Source organism: Scyliorhinus torazame, chromosome 21 (assembly GCF_047496885.1).
Source record: "Scyliorhinus torazame isolate Kashiwa2021f chromosome 21, sScyTor2.1, whole genome shotgun sequence".
Classification (NCBI taxonomy): Eukaryota; Metazoa; Chordata; class Chondrichthyes; order Carcharhiniformes; family Scyliorhinidae; genus Scyliorhinus; species Scyliorhinus torazame.
The window spans coordinates 127,027,831-127,043,165 of record NC_092727.1 but is presented as its reverse complement, the minus strand read 5'-3'; the positions used below and the strand labels follow the sequence as shown (position 1 = coordinate 127,043,165).

General features: G+C 42.9%; 1 protein-coding gene across 1 annotated transcript in view; it reads right to left on the bottom strand.

Annotated features, from left to right (window-relative positions):
• Positions 1–15,335, bottom strand: part of kpnb1 (karyopherin (importin) beta 1) — a 64,003-nt gene that overhangs the window by 28,963 nt on the left and 19,705 nt on the right. Inside the window, exons 5-10 of the mRNA XM_072487505.1 lie at positions 15,136–15,288; positions 13,432–13,491; positions 13,251–13,340; positions 11,857–11,967; positions 10,983–11,084; positions 8,734–8,958 (exon numbers count right to left, since the gene is read on the bottom strand). Of these exons, the coding sequence (XP_072343606.1) occupies positions 8,734–8,958; positions 10,983–11,084; positions 11,857–11,967; positions 13,251–13,340; positions 13,432–13,491; positions 15,136–15,288 (741 nt within the window). The remainder of the gene's footprint in view (positions 1–8,733; positions 8,959–10,982; positions 11,085–11,856; positions 11,968–13,250; positions 13,341–13,431; positions 13,492–15,135; positions 15,289–15,335) is intronic.

Here is a 15,335-nt window from a genome sequence, read left to right as displayed (position 1 = left end):
TTTAGGGCAAGGGAGAATGAGAGTATAGAGGTCAGGAGCACAGATTTGACGTCGCAGGAGGGGGCCAGCGTTCAGGTAGGTGGTTTGAAGTGTGTCTACTTCAATGCCAGGAGTATACGAAACAAGGTAGGGGAACTGGCAGCGTGGGTTGGTACCTGGGACTTCGATGTTGTGGCCATTTCGGAGACATGGATAGAGCAGGGACAGGAATGGATGTTGCAGGTTCCGGGGTTTAGGTGTTTTAGTAAGCTCAGAGAAGGAGGCAAAAGAGGGGGAGGTGTGGCGCTGCTAGTCAAGAGCAGTATTACGGTGGCGGAGAGGATGCTAGATGGGGACTCTTCTTCCGAGGTAGTATTGGCTGAAGTTAGAAACAGGAAAGGAGAGGTCACCCTGTTGGGAGTTTTTTATAGGCCTCCTAATAGTTCTAGGGATGTAGAGGAAAGGATGGCGAAGATGATTCTGGATATGAGCGAAAGTAACAGGGTAGTTATTATGGGAGACTTTAACTTTCCAAATATTGACTGGAAAAGATATAGTTCGAGTACAATAGATGGGTCGTTTTTTGTACAGTGTGTGCAGGAGGGTTTCCTGAAACAATATGTTGACAGGCCAACAAGAGGCGAGGCCACGTTGGATTTGGTTTTGGGTAATGAACCAGGCCAGGTGTTGGATTTGGAGGTAGGAGAGCACTTTGGGGACAGTGACCACAATTCGGTGACGTTTACGTTAATGATGGAAAGGGATAAGTATACACCGCAGGGCAAGAGTTATAGCTGGGGGAAGGGCAATTATGATGCCATTAGACGTGACTTGGGGGGGATAAGGTGGAGAAGTAGGCTGCAAGTGTTGGGCACACTGGATAAGTGGGGCTTGTTCAAGGATCAGCTACTGCGTGTTCTTGATAAGTATGTACCGGTCAGACAGGGAGGAAGGCGTCGAGCGAGGGAACCGTGGTTTACCAGGGAAGTGGAATCTCTTGTTAAGAGGAAGAAGGAGGCCTATGTGAAGATGAAGTGTGAAGTTTCGGTTGGGGCGATGGATAGTTACAAGGTAGCGAGGAAGGATCTAAAGAGAGAGCTAAGACGAGCAAGGAGGGGACATGAGAAGTATTTGGCAGGAAGGATCAAGGAAAACCCAAAAGCTTTCTATAGGTATGTCAGGAATAAGCGAATGACTAGGGAAAGAGTTGGACCAGTCAAGGACAGGGATGGGAAATTGTGTGTGGAGTCTGAAGAGATAGGCGAGATACTAAATGAATATTTTTCGTCAGTATTCACTCAGGAAAAAGATAATGTTGTGGAGGAGAATGCTGAGTCCCAGGCTAATAGAATAGATGGCATTGAGGTACGTAGGGAAGAGGTGTTGGCAATTCTGGACAGGCTGAAAATAGATAAGTCCCCGGGACCTGATGGGATTTATCCTAGGATTCTATGGGAGGCCAGGGAAGAGATTGCTGGACCTTTGGCTTTGATTTTTATGTCATCATTGGCTACAGGAATAGTGCCAGAGGACTGGAGGACAGCAAATGTGGTCCCTTTGTTCAAAAAGGGGAGCAGAGACAACCCCGGCAACTATAGACCGGTGAGCCTCACGTCTGTAGTGGGTAAAGTCTTGGAGGGGATTATAAGGGACAAGATTTATAATCATCTAGATAGGAATGATATGATCAGGGATAGTCAGCATGGCTTTGTGAAGGGTAGGTCATGCCTCACAAACCTTATTGAGTTCTTTGAGAAGGTGACTGAACAGGTAGACGAGGGTAGAGCAGTTGATGTGGTGTATATGGATTTCAGCAAAGCGTTTGATAAGGTTCCCCACGGTAGGCTATTGCAAAAAATACGGAGGCTGGGGATTGAGGGTGATTTAGAGATGTGGATCAGAAATTGGCTAGCTGAAAGAAGACAGAGGGTGGTGGTTGATGGGAAATGTTCAGAATGGAGTACAGTCACAAGTGGAGTACCACAAGGATCTGTTCTGGGGCCGTTGCTGTTTGTCATTTTTATCAATGACCTAGAGGAAGGCACAGAAGGGTGGGTGAGTAAATTTGCAGATGATACTAAAGTCGGTGGTGTTGTCGATAGTGTGGAAGGATGTAGCAGGTTACAGAGGGATATAGATAAGCTGCAGAGCTGGGCTGAGAGGTGGCAAATGGAGTTTAATGTAGAGAAGTGTGAGGTGATTCACTTTGGAAGGAATAACAGGAATGCGGAATATTTGGCTAATGGTAAAGTTCTTGAAAGTGTGGCTGAGCAGAGGGATCTAGGTGTCCATGTACATAGATCCCTGAAAGTTGCCACCCAGGTTGATAGGGCTGTGAAGAAGGCCTATGGAGTGTTGGCCTTTATTGGTAGAGGGATTGAGTTCCGGAGTCGAGAGGTCATGTTGCAGCTGTACAGAACTCTGGTCCGGCCGCATTTGGAGTATTGCGTACAGTTCTGGTCACCGCATTATAGGAAGGACGTGGAGGCTTTGGAGCGGGTGCAGAGGAGATTTACCAGGATGTTGCCTGGTATGGAGGGAAAATCTTATGAGGAAAGGCTGACGGACTTGAGGTTGTTTTCGTTGGAGAGAAGAAGGCTAAGAGGAGACTTAATAGAGGCATACAAAATGATCAGGGGGTTGGATAGGGTGGACAGTGAGAGCCTTCTCCCGCGGATGGATATGGCTGGCACGAGGGGACATAACTTTAAACTGAGGGGTAATAGATATAGGACAGAGGTCAGAGGTAGGTTCTTTACGCAAAGAGTAGTGAGGCCGTGGAATGCCCTACCTGCTACAGTAGTGAACTCGCCAACATTGAGGGCATTTAAAAGTTTATTGGATAAACATATGGATGATAATGGCATAGTGTAGGTTAGATGGCTTTTGTTTCGGTGCAACATCGTGGGCCGAAGGGCCTGTACTGCGCTGTATTGTTCTATGTTCTATGTCTTATCTTGCAGACATCTTCTAATTCTAAATGAACTGAACTTCAAATTGCAAGGGAAGGATGATGATTGCTTGCGGCATAGTGAAGAAGTAGATGCTTTCCAAGTCATTGAAAGTTTAGCAAGTGTGAGTAAACAAAGCCAAACTACTATACATTCCCCAACTGCTACGAAAAGGTTTTAGCATGGGAACAGTCAACAGATTGACAAGACTTATTCAGTCGCATCTGGGTGTGATCAACAGTTTTGTCTCTATTTTCCAGAGAAGTTTCAGATTTTGAAGGTGGGTGAAAAGGTTTGAGACACAAGAGTCAATTATTAACTTACAGCTGGCTCCAAATGAAGAGACTAAACTTCTCTGCCTCACCTGTGGCAGCACATTAAAACACGCCACAAGTCACTGAAACTGTCAGCATTCTGGAGTAGCCTCTCCAGTGTGGAGTAAAACAAGCATTTTATTGCTATTGCCTTTCACAATGACCTATATGTGTGAGGTTGGATTGTCCGTCCTCACAAAGATGAAGACAGGACAAAGGAACTGGCTGAGTTCTGCACCGGATATGCATATTGCCCTCTCCTCCTGTGAACATAGAACAGTACAGAACAGGCCTTTCGGCCCTCGATATTGTTCCGAGCTTGGTCCAAAACCAAGCGATCCCACTCCCTATCATTCTGGTGTGCTCCATGTGCCTATCCAATAACCGCTTGAAAGTTCCTAAAGTGTCCGACTTCACTACCACAGCAGGCAGTCCATTCCACACTCTAACACTGTTTTCGTTAGAGAAAAGGTTAAGAGGTGACTTAATTGAGGCATACAAGATGATCAGAGGATTGGATAGGGTGGACAGTGAGAGCCTTTTTCCTCGGATGGTGATGTCTAGCACGAGGGGACATAGCTTTAAATTGAGGGGAGATAGATATAAGACAGATGTCAGAGGTAGGTTCTTTACTCAGAGAGTAGTGAGGGCGTGGAATGCCCTGCCTGCAACAGTAGTGGACTCGCCAACACTAAGGGCATTCAAATGGGCATTGGATAGACATGTGGATGATAAGGGAATAGTGTAGATGGGCTTTAGAGGGGTTTCACAGGTCAGCGCAACATTGAGGGCCGAAGGGCCTGTACTGCGCTGTAATGTTCTAACCACTCTGAGTAAAGAACCTACCTCGGACATCCCTCCTATATCTCTTACCCCGAACCTTATAGTTATGCCCCCTTTTAACAGCTACATCCACCCGAGGAAATACTATCTATCCCTTCATCACCTTATAAACCTCTATTAAGTCGCCTCTCATCCTCCTTCGCTCCAATGAGAAAAGCCCTAGTTCCCTCAACCTTTCCTCATAAGACCGATTATGCAAACAGGCAGCATCCTGGCACCCTTTCCAATGCTTCCACATCCTTCCTATAGTGAGGTGACCAGACTGCACACACTACTCCAAATGTGGTCTCACCAGGGTCCTGTACAGTTGCAGCCTAACCCCACGGCTCTTAAACTCAAGCCCCCTGTCAATAAACGCTAACACACTACAGGCCTTCTTCACGGCTCTATCCACTTGAGTGGCAATCTTCAGAGATCTGTGGACATGAACCCCAAGATCTCTCTGATCCTCCACATTCCTCAGAACCCTGCCGTTGACCCTGTAATCCGCATTCAAATTTGTCCTACCAAAATGAATCACCTCGCACTTATCAGGGTTAAACTCCATCTGCCATTTATTGGTCCAGCTCTGCATCCTATCAATGTCTCTTTGCAGCCTACCACAGCCCTCCACTTCATCCACTACTCCATCAATCTTGGTGTCATCAGCAAATTTACTGACCCATCCCTCAGCCTCTCCTCCAAGTCATTTATAAAAATCACAAATAGCAGAGGACCCAGCACTGATCCCTGTGGTACACCGCTGGTAACTGGTCTCCAGTCTGAAAAAATTCCATCCACCACCACCCTCTGTCTTCTATGTGATAGCCAGTTACTTATCCAATTGGCCAAATTTCCCTCTATCCCACACCTCCTTACTTACATGAGCCGACCATGGGGAACCTTATCAAACGCCTTACTGAAATCCATGTATACAACATCAACTGCTCTACCTTAATCTATACTTAGTTACCTCCTCAAAGAATTCAATCAAATTTGTGAGGCAAGACTTACCCTTCACGAATCCGTGTTGACTATCCTGGATTAAGCTGCATCTTTCCAAATGGTCATTAATCCTATCCCTCGGGACCCTTTCCATTAATTTACCGACCACCGAAGTAAGACTAACCGGCCTATAATTACCAGAGTCATTCCTTGTCCCTTTCTTGAACAGAGGAACAACATTCACCACTCTCCAGTCCTCTGGCACTATCCCCGCGGACAGTGAGAACCCAAAGATCAAAGCCAAAGGCTCTGCAATCTCATCCCTTGCCTCCAAAAGAATCCTAGGATATATCCCAACAGGCCCAGGGGACTTGTCGACCCTCAGGTTTTTCAAAATTGCTAATGCATCTTCCCTCAGCACATCTACCCTCCTCCAGCCTACCCGCCTGTATCACACTCATCCTCAAAAACATAGCCCCTCTCCTTGGTGAACACTGAAGAAAAGCATTCATTCAACACCTCTCCCATCTCTTCTGACTCCATGCACAAGTTCCCACTACTGTCCTTGACCGGCCTTAACCTCACTCTGGTCATTCTTTTACTTCTCACATAAGAGTAAAAAGTCTTGGGGTTTTCCTTGATCCGACCCGTCAAGGACTTCTCATGCAACCTCCTAGCTCCCCTAAGCCCTTTTTTTAGTTAATTCCTTGCTACCTTGTAAACCTCAAGCGACCGAACTGAAGCTTGTTTTCTCATTCTTACATACGCTTCCTTTTTCCTCTTGACAAGACATTCAACCTCTTTTGTGAACCATGGTTCCCTCACACGGCCATTTCCTCCCTGCCTAACAGGGACATACCTATCAAGGACACGCAGTATTTGTTTCTTGAACAAGCTCCACTTTTCATTTGTGCCTTCCCCTGACAGTTTCTGTTCCCATCTTATGCTCCCTAATTCTTGCCTAATCGCATCATAATTGGCCCTAACCCTCTCCATTACAATAGTGAAAGACACCGAATTGTGGTCACTATCTCAAAAGTGCTGTCCCACAAACAAATCTAACACTTTGCCCGGTTCATTACCCAGTACCAAATCCAATGTGGCCCTACCTCTTGTCAGCCTATCCACATATTGTGTCCGGAAATTCCTCCTGCACACACTGTACAAAAAATGCCCCATCCAAACTGTTCGACCTATAGAGGTTCCAATCAATATTTGGAAAGTTAAAGTCACCCATGACAACTTCTCTGAGACCTCCACACCTATCCATAATCTGCTTTGCAATTTCTTCCTCCACATCTCTAGTACTATTTGGGGGTCTATAGAAAACTCCTAACAACGTGACCACTCCTTTCCTATTTCTAACTTCAGACCATATTACCTCAGTAGGCAGATCCCCCACAAACTGCCTTTCTGCAGCCAGTAAACTATACTCGATTAACAATGCTACTCCTCCACCTCTTTTACCACCTTCCCTAATCTTCCTGAAACATCTATACCACGGAACTTCCAATAACCATTCCTGTCCCTGTTCTAACCATGTCTCCGTAATGGCCACAACATCATAGTCCCAAGTACCAATCCCGCTCCAAGTTCACCTACCTTATTCCGGATGCTCCTTGCATTAAAGTAGACACACTTCAACCCACCTTCCTGCCTGCCGGTACACTCCTGCGACCTTGATACCCTCCTCGGTACCTCACTGCTCTCAACACTGGCTTCTGGACTACAGCTCGTACAGCTCGTTTTCCCACCCCCGGGACAAATTAGTTTAAACCCCCGGAAGAGCCACAGCAAATCTTCCTCCCAGGATATTGGTGCCCCCCTGGTTCAGGTGCAAACAGTCCTGTTTGTACAGGTCCCACCTTCCCCAGAACGTGCTCCAATTATCCACGCAACTGAAACCCTCCCTCCTACACCATCCCTGCAGCCACGTGTTTATCTGCACTCTCTTCCTGTTCTTCAACTCGCTAGCACGTGACACCGACAACAAACCAGAGATGACAACATGGTTTGTTCTGGCTCTCAGCTTCCACCCTAGCTCCCTAAATTCCGGTTTTAAATCCCTGTCCCTACTCTTACCTATGTCGTTGGTGCCAATGTGTACCACGACTTGTGACTGTTCCCCCTCCCCCTTAAGGATTATGAAAACACGGTCCGAGACGTCACGGACCCTGGCACCCGGGAGGCAACATACCATCTGTGAGTCTCTTTCGTTGCCACAGAACCGTCTATCTGTCCCTCTATCGAGTCCCCAATAACTATTGTTCTCCTGCTCTCCCCCTTCCCTTCTGAGCCACAGGGCCGGACTCTGTGCTGGAGATCCGGTCACTGTGGCTTACCCCTGGTAAGGCCCCCCCCACCAGTATCCAAAGCGTTATACTTGTTAGCAAGGGGAATGACCACAGGGTTTGTACTAACTGTTTCCTCCCAGCCCCTTTCACCGTCACCCATCTATCTTCATTCTTCAGAGTAACTACATCCCTGAAGCTACTATCTATGACGACCTCTGCCTCCCGAATAATCCGAAGTTCATCCAGCTCGAGCTCCAGTTCCCTAACACAGTTTACGAGGGGCTGGAGATGGGTGCACTTCCCACAGGTGAAATCAGCAGGGACACTGACGGCGTCCCTCACCTCAAACATTCTGCAGGAGGAACATTGCACTGCTTTCCCTGCCACCCGCCCCTAGATAACTTGTGGTAAAAACAAGAAAAAGAAAGAAAGAGCTTACCTGATATTCACTCACCCTCTTAGGTCAGAGGAGGTAGAGGGTTGGGGGATACTACAAGTGTAGTGTCTCGGGTTTAGCAACCGCCCCACTTAAATACAGGTAAAAATAAAACACTTAACTAGCAGCCACTGCGCCCCACGCGAAGTCAGTTGTCCTCACTCCGATAGGATTCAGTTGGAAACCCCCAACTGTAAGTTTTTTAAAATTCACTCACCGTCCCAGCAAGTACTCAGCAGCCACAGCGCCCCGCACTATAACAGCAATCAATGTGAACCTGGTGTGTTGCGAAGGTCAGTCAGGGTGGGTTGGGAAGGTCAGCTGGTTGGTAAAAGTGGGTTCCGGGGGACAAGGCAGCTTCCCAGACATAATAATAAACTTTATTGTCACAAGTAGGCTTACATTGCAATGAAGTCACTGTGAGAAGCCCCTAGTCGCCACATTTCCGCACCGGTTCTGGCACAGAGGGAGAATTCAGAATTACCCAACAGCATGTCTTTTGGGACTAGTGGGAGGAAACCCATGCAGACATGGAGAACGTGCAGACTCCACACAGTGACCCAGTGGGAACCTAACCTGGCACTGTGAAGCCACAGTGCTAATCACTGTGCTACTGTGCTGCCCTCGTGTAGTAATTCGGCATTATAAAATAACATCCTACCACTTTTAAGATGCTCATGCTACAACAAAATACCTACAGTAGTTATATGATTAAACGCAACTAAATTTACTTAATCACAGCCTAATCCGTTAAAACTTTCAAAACATTACACCTATACATAAACATTCTAATCCAAACAACTTTGATTGACTGACTGAGCATAATTTAGAACAATTTGAGTTTTGCATTGTCTACCCTCAAATATAAAGCATAAATTTATTATCTATAAACCACAACTATCTGATGATTTTGAGATGACATAGTTGGGACACATGGTCTTGCAATTTCAGCAGTAACACGGAACATTTAAAATCGCAGTAAGACATTTTACCTGTATCACCAGTGGTTTCAGTTGATTGGGTTCAGGTCCTTCCAGAATAGAGCCAAATGCCATCACTGCTGCATCTCTGTACCTCCAGTCCGGATTTTTGATATGCTCCTTGATAAATGGAAGTATGTGTGGAACTATGTCATCCTCACAGCAAGTTGCCAGCAGCATGAGACAAACACCAGCAGCTTTGCATGGATTCCAGTCATCATCGTCATCGTTTTCATCCTAATAGTGAAAGGATGAATGATTTGAAATAAAAACACTGCATTCCAGCAAAATTGTCAAGAACAAACTGACCATATACAAGTCAGCATTTATTTTGCTCAATGGGCATTAATGGGCAGAGAAAAATGCAAAAAATACTCCTAGCTCAATTATGGGGCTAACCTCCCTATTAAGTTTACACCAATCTGAAAATAGGAAATTAAGGTGCTCAAAATAGAAACCACTATAGCTACACATGCCTCAGGTCTTAAAATCTCTCAATTTATCCTGTTCTGCATTCAAGCATGTCAGGAAAAAGACAGTTATCTGTCAAAAGTTGCACTCTTTCAAAGGGATGTGGGATGGTACTGCTGAGGTACAAGAACGTGAAAATATGCTGATCAGAGATAATGAAGTAATTGCTTTTTCATGTACGGTAATCATAGTTGTATAACTAAATCTATGAACAATTATTCGGAGTTCTAAAGCAGTAAACAAATAGAACCGTACAAAATATAAAGGACTACAATGAAAATTTTATTTATTTCACCTAACATTGTAAACTCCGAATTAAGTAATGCAAACCGTCTTTCCCCAGGATAGATCCATGCCTTAGCCTGTTTAATGATTTTTGTTTAGTGATTTACTTAAAATTCTAGTTGCTTTTACTTTACAAAAATGATTATTCCTGTGGTTTTTTTCGAGTAACATGCATGCAGAAAGAAAATGTCATATAAATGGCAAGTCCTAGATGGCTCTGACTCGTTAATTTTGCTGCCGATCCCAAGAAAATGTGCAGGTGTACGCTGAGTGCCATCTGCCTGCATCGATCGCTTCACCCAACGTGGACGGGTGTTGGAATTTGCAATAACCGAACGATCAGGTATCCTGCACAAGACCTTGGACTAAAGACATTGCAGTTGACGTGGCAGAGAATTTTTTTTTTAGTAAATTGTGCGGTTTTGAAAAACACATGACTAGTGTCTGATTTGTTACAGACCTAAAATGGCTCAATTTAGCAGAAAGAACAATGTCAACCAAGATGTTCATGGACTATTTGAATTCATTTGATTGGTTCAGCTTTGGTCTTTTATCTAGATTTTGCTTCAAAGATGCTGAATAGTTCCTCATTTTGAGCAATTCTCCCTCACCCTAGATTCACAAAAACTCAACCAGAATTGTAATCTTCTATTCTTTTATGAATGAGGTTTATGCCCATCTGCTCAGGTACACATATCCACACACATGTATGGATGCAGATATTTCCAGAGGGTGTCTTCACAAGTTAATGGAACTCTCGAGGACAGTTGTGAAACAAATTTATTGTCTGCTGCTCAGATTTTAAGTGTTCAGGTCAGGAGCACCCAACAAATGACTGACCTCATTTAATAAAAAGATTGTTTAACCGTAACAAACATACTAAAAAGTAAATTGCATCAAGTTAAGCTTTGCGGTACAGGACTAATCAACAAAAAACTAGGCATGTTCTCCAGGGACTCACTCGAGACACTGCACATATCCCACCTACCATGAACACAGTACAAAAGGGTGAGGAGTATATATAAAAGTCACGTACTTAGAACCTGCTCACTGTACACACATATAGATACAAACATTTTATCAGAAATAAAATAAAGCATCTTCAAAGGAAGTAAACTTGCTAACGTTAAAAAAAACTTTTAGCTGGACTCAAAAACAGCCTCATTGGTGGGTTCATTGATATTAATGTGCAGCCATTCCAGCTCTTAGCCTGAAAAGGGACACATTGGCTGCACTTCGGAAGCAGAATAAGGTGCTGTGTTATGCAGCATACAATAATCCATTAGCACTCTTTGGGGATCACACATTGACCACGGCCAATCCACCTAACCTGCAAGTCTTCGGACTGTGGGAGGCAACCCGCAGACACAGGGAGAAGGTGCAAACTCCACACAGGCAGTCAATCCAAGGCCGGAATCGAACCCTGCTCAATGAGGCAACATTTTCTGTTTAACATAAATTCTAAAGGCACAAAACAGGAATCAAAGGTGCTGAAATTGTCTTACCTGTTTAGTCAGCGTCTGGGTAAGAATGGGCACCAAGTACTGCAGCGCTCCCTTGGCATAGAATTTACTCGTGTGCTCAGGAGGTCTTCCCTGTTCTGCTGCCTGTATAAAGATCAAATGACAAACTCAATTAAAAAAAAAAAGAAAAATGTAACTGGAACTCTCTCTCAATACTGAAACTAAACTAGTTTCAAATGCTCTCCAAAAGCTTGGCAAATGAAGTCTCAATTTTGTTTCAATATATCCATCAACTGAACAGTTTCAGTGTGGTGCATGTTTCATCATAGACTAGCTGCCAGCTTTGTGTCATATACGGAGCACCATCTGCAAATCATGGTTCTCACTGAATTTAGTGATAATTAGATATCTGAACCCACAACTAAATATTTTTTTTTTTTTTTTTTATAAACTTAAAAAGCAAAACAATCTGACAAAACAATTCAGCACTCCAGGCAGCATCTGTAGAGAGAAACAGAGTGAATGTTTCAGTGACCTTTCATCAGACGGATGTCAGTTCTGATGAAAGGTCACTCAATCTGACGCAGCAACTGTTTCTCTCGCCAGATGCTGCATGACCTGCTGAGATCTCAGCACTTCAGAATTCCAGCATCTGTTAGTTTTTGTCAAAACAAATATTTTGAAAAATAGCTTACTTTTGTGAGGTTGTGTGTTTTAATGTGCTTTCTAAAGAAGTTCTAGTATTGTGATCATGCCAAGCCTGCGTGCAAAGAGTTAATCTAGGCCTAGCACACAGGGAAGATCTTCCCCCATAAAGAGGAAAACACAAAGCAAAAACAGACTGCCAATTAAAAACAATATATTCAGTAATTTACCTATAATTTTAAGATATTGTAAAACAGTATAAAGATCAAACCTCTGAAGCTTCAATAGCAAGATCCATTTCCTCATCACAAACATTGGACCAGAATTCAATTCCTTGTAGGGCCACCTCATCGATATCACTCTTCATAGCTTCAATCGTAATCTAAAGGGTTTTCCAAAATATAAAGAGCTTGTAGTTAAGCATTCACACACATTAAACACAACTATGTTCTCATGGATTGATTGCTGGCAACGCTAATAACACACAATGCTCAGAGCAGGTCTGAGCTAAAGTATCATGGAGGTAAATTATCAAAGTTTGTTAATCCATTGCAGAAAGTCACTGATATATGATTATGATAGCGGACATTTAATCTATAAACACCAAGGTTAGTGGTTTGTGAACCCACATCAAATTTACAATTTTAATTTGCAGAATAGATGTTCAATACTTTGGTCCACCTACCTGGATGCAGTAATCTCAAAAGAAATCTTATATTTTTATGACTTATGGTTTTGGTTAAAATTATGTAGCTCCAATACCTGCATTACATCACAAGATTTAACCTGCAGCCTGACGACTAAATCTGGCTCAAATTAGATTAATCCGACAGAATGGCATAAATTAAATGTTGTCAGTTTTTTTGGTAAGATACCCAACATCTTATTTGTAAAGTCCAGCTACATGGCAATATGAATCAACTTGCAGGTGACATAGTGCATCACCTCATCAGAATTGTAACTGGCAGAACAATCAAATAACTTTAAATTAATTTTCTGGGTAACATTGAGAAATTAATTCACACTACATTATTCTTCAACATTTCTAGAACAGTGTGAAATACTGCAGCATGGCATCCTTAGTTTGCTAAAGAAATCACTTATTTAGATGCTGCCTTCCAAATCCTTTGAATATGCCAAAGCATCTCACAGCCAATTTTGAAGTGTAGGTTCTGTTGTAATGTAGCTGCAGCACTTCATTTTCACACATCAAGATCTCACAAATAGCAATGAGATGATGAGAAACTATGCTCATGTTGGCCTGGTCACTACACCCCACTTCCTCCAGTAGTGCCTTAAAATATATATAGAGTAGGTAAAGAAAGCCTCAGTTCAACATCTTATCCAAAAGACAGTGCTTCCAACAATGCAGCTTTTTCAGTTTATGTTGTCTGCTCTGGTCTCTGCTTGTTTCTACAATCTTCTGACTAAATGTGATACCAAAGGGCTGAAAGTTGGACTTGAACTGCATAGAATTAGAGAAAATGACTACTCAGGTCAAGGTTTTCTGACAATTTATACAGATTCTAATCTGTATGTGTACACATACTGGCAATCAGTTTGGTAGTTTGTGCATGTGGTACGAGGATGAGGTTCATATTTTGCTGCGAAACCTTATTCCCCCAGAATAGGGCAGTAAATTAGATCAAAACAAATTATACTTACAGCAAAAAGAGCAGGGCCCATGTATGTCTCCATATATTGGTAATAAAGGGACATAATCTTCACCAAGTTTTGCAAGGCAGCAACTCGTACCTATTAGATTAAAACAATTGTTCAGTACAAAATCATTCATAAAATGAAATCGGAGTTTAGAATTTAGGGAATTTAATGTAATGTCACTTACCCTCGTATCAGGACATTGGGTTGCTTCACAGACTACTTGCATAATAAAGTGTCTTTCAGACTGTGAATAAATAAAAACAAACAAATGCAAAGATGCATCAAATCTTAAACCTCATCAGTCATTATAGTAGCTCAATGCATAGGAATACTTGTGCATGCAATCAGATAGAGATATTCTGTTTTTTTGCGTTCCAAGGGGAAAACAGCATTCTACTTAATTTCCGCAAAATCAAGCAAGAGTACTATTTTGCACCTGTAGATTTCAAACTCAAGATTGTGCGGAATCCAGTTACTTTGTAACCATCATAGATTGAAACTACTCTATGATCACTTGCAAAGAAATTCAACAAAATAGGGCTTACTTCTAGACTAAAATGACATAGATATCAAACAACATATAGGGCCTTAAGACATAGGAGCAGAGGTATACCATTTGGCCCATCGGGCACTGGAGAAAGTATGTGAAAAGTTAAAAGCTAGCTTATTTAGCTTCCTCAAGTCTCTTTCTAATTTTATGTACCTTCTTTTCCTGGTTTTGGGGAATGCCTGTTTTATAAGTTCATACGATATAGGAGCAGAATTAGGCTATTCGGCCGATTGAGTCTGCTCCACCATTCTATCATGGCTGATATGTTCCTCATCTGCTACCTACAAGGTTACAGATCAAGAGCTGGATTGCAAAATCAGCCAGAGCATCTCCTCCCTAGAATACATGACCTAGGAGCGGGAGTAGGCAATTCAGCCTCCCGAGCCTAAACACCTTCAATGTGATCATGACTGATCCCATCCTGGCCTCAACTCCACTATCCTGCCCGTTCTCCATAACCCTTCAACCCATTACCAATTAAAAATCTGTTTTACTGTCCCTGCATCCACCGCACTCTGGGGTAGTGAATTCCACAGATTCATAACCCTTTGGGAGAAGTAGTTCTTTTCTCAAATCTGTTTTAAATTTGCTACCTCTTATTCTGATATTATGACCTCTCATTTTAGAATGCCCCACAAGAGGAAGCATCAGCTCCATGTCTACTTTATCCATACCTTTTAGCATCTTTTATACCTCAATTAGATCTCCCCTCATTCTTCCAAACTCTGGAGATTACAGTTCAATCTCTCATCATACGACAAACCCCTCATCTCTGGAATCAATCGAGTGAACCCTCCTCTGAACGGCCTCCAATGCCACTACATCTTTCCTCAAATAAGGAGACCTAAACTGTGCACAATACTCCAGGTGCAGTCTTACCAATGCCTTGTATAGTTTCTCTCACAGTAGTTTTTGGTTGTGAACATTATAAAATAGTCACAAGAGTTGAGGTTTTAAGAAATAAAACAAATCAATACATCATTTCAGTCAGCAGAACATTTTTATTTAAAACATGGTCAAGTCTCAGATTCATTTCATTGCTTCATCAGGTGGAATGCAGCGTGGTGCATGATTTCTCATCACAGACATCAGACCAGGTAACTACACACCAAGGTTAGTGACAAGTGACTAACTTGTGCAAACAAAACGACGTCCCTATATTCCCAGATATAAATTCTGAGCTTTTACTGGATTGGCTTGACTTGATGTCTTTTACCAGTTTGTATCCAGGTGGAGACACATCTCATCCTTACATTCTCATACAAGTATCGAATACAGTTACAAGGTTGCTAATAAAACACAGCTTAAATAAAAATACATTAAAACACTGCTTCTTACCTCTTTGTCAAAGTTAGCTTTGGTGAATTCCAAGGAGTTGAGCAGTGCATTGGTTGCAGCTAACTTCACATTGTTACTGGGCTCCTCCTTTCGCATCCCTTGAATAATTGCAGTCAGGATTTCATTTGATTTATCCTGTAGTTGCTCAGGATCCTGAAAAAGCAAAAATGTTGCTCAATTTTTAATTTTTCCCTGCCAAG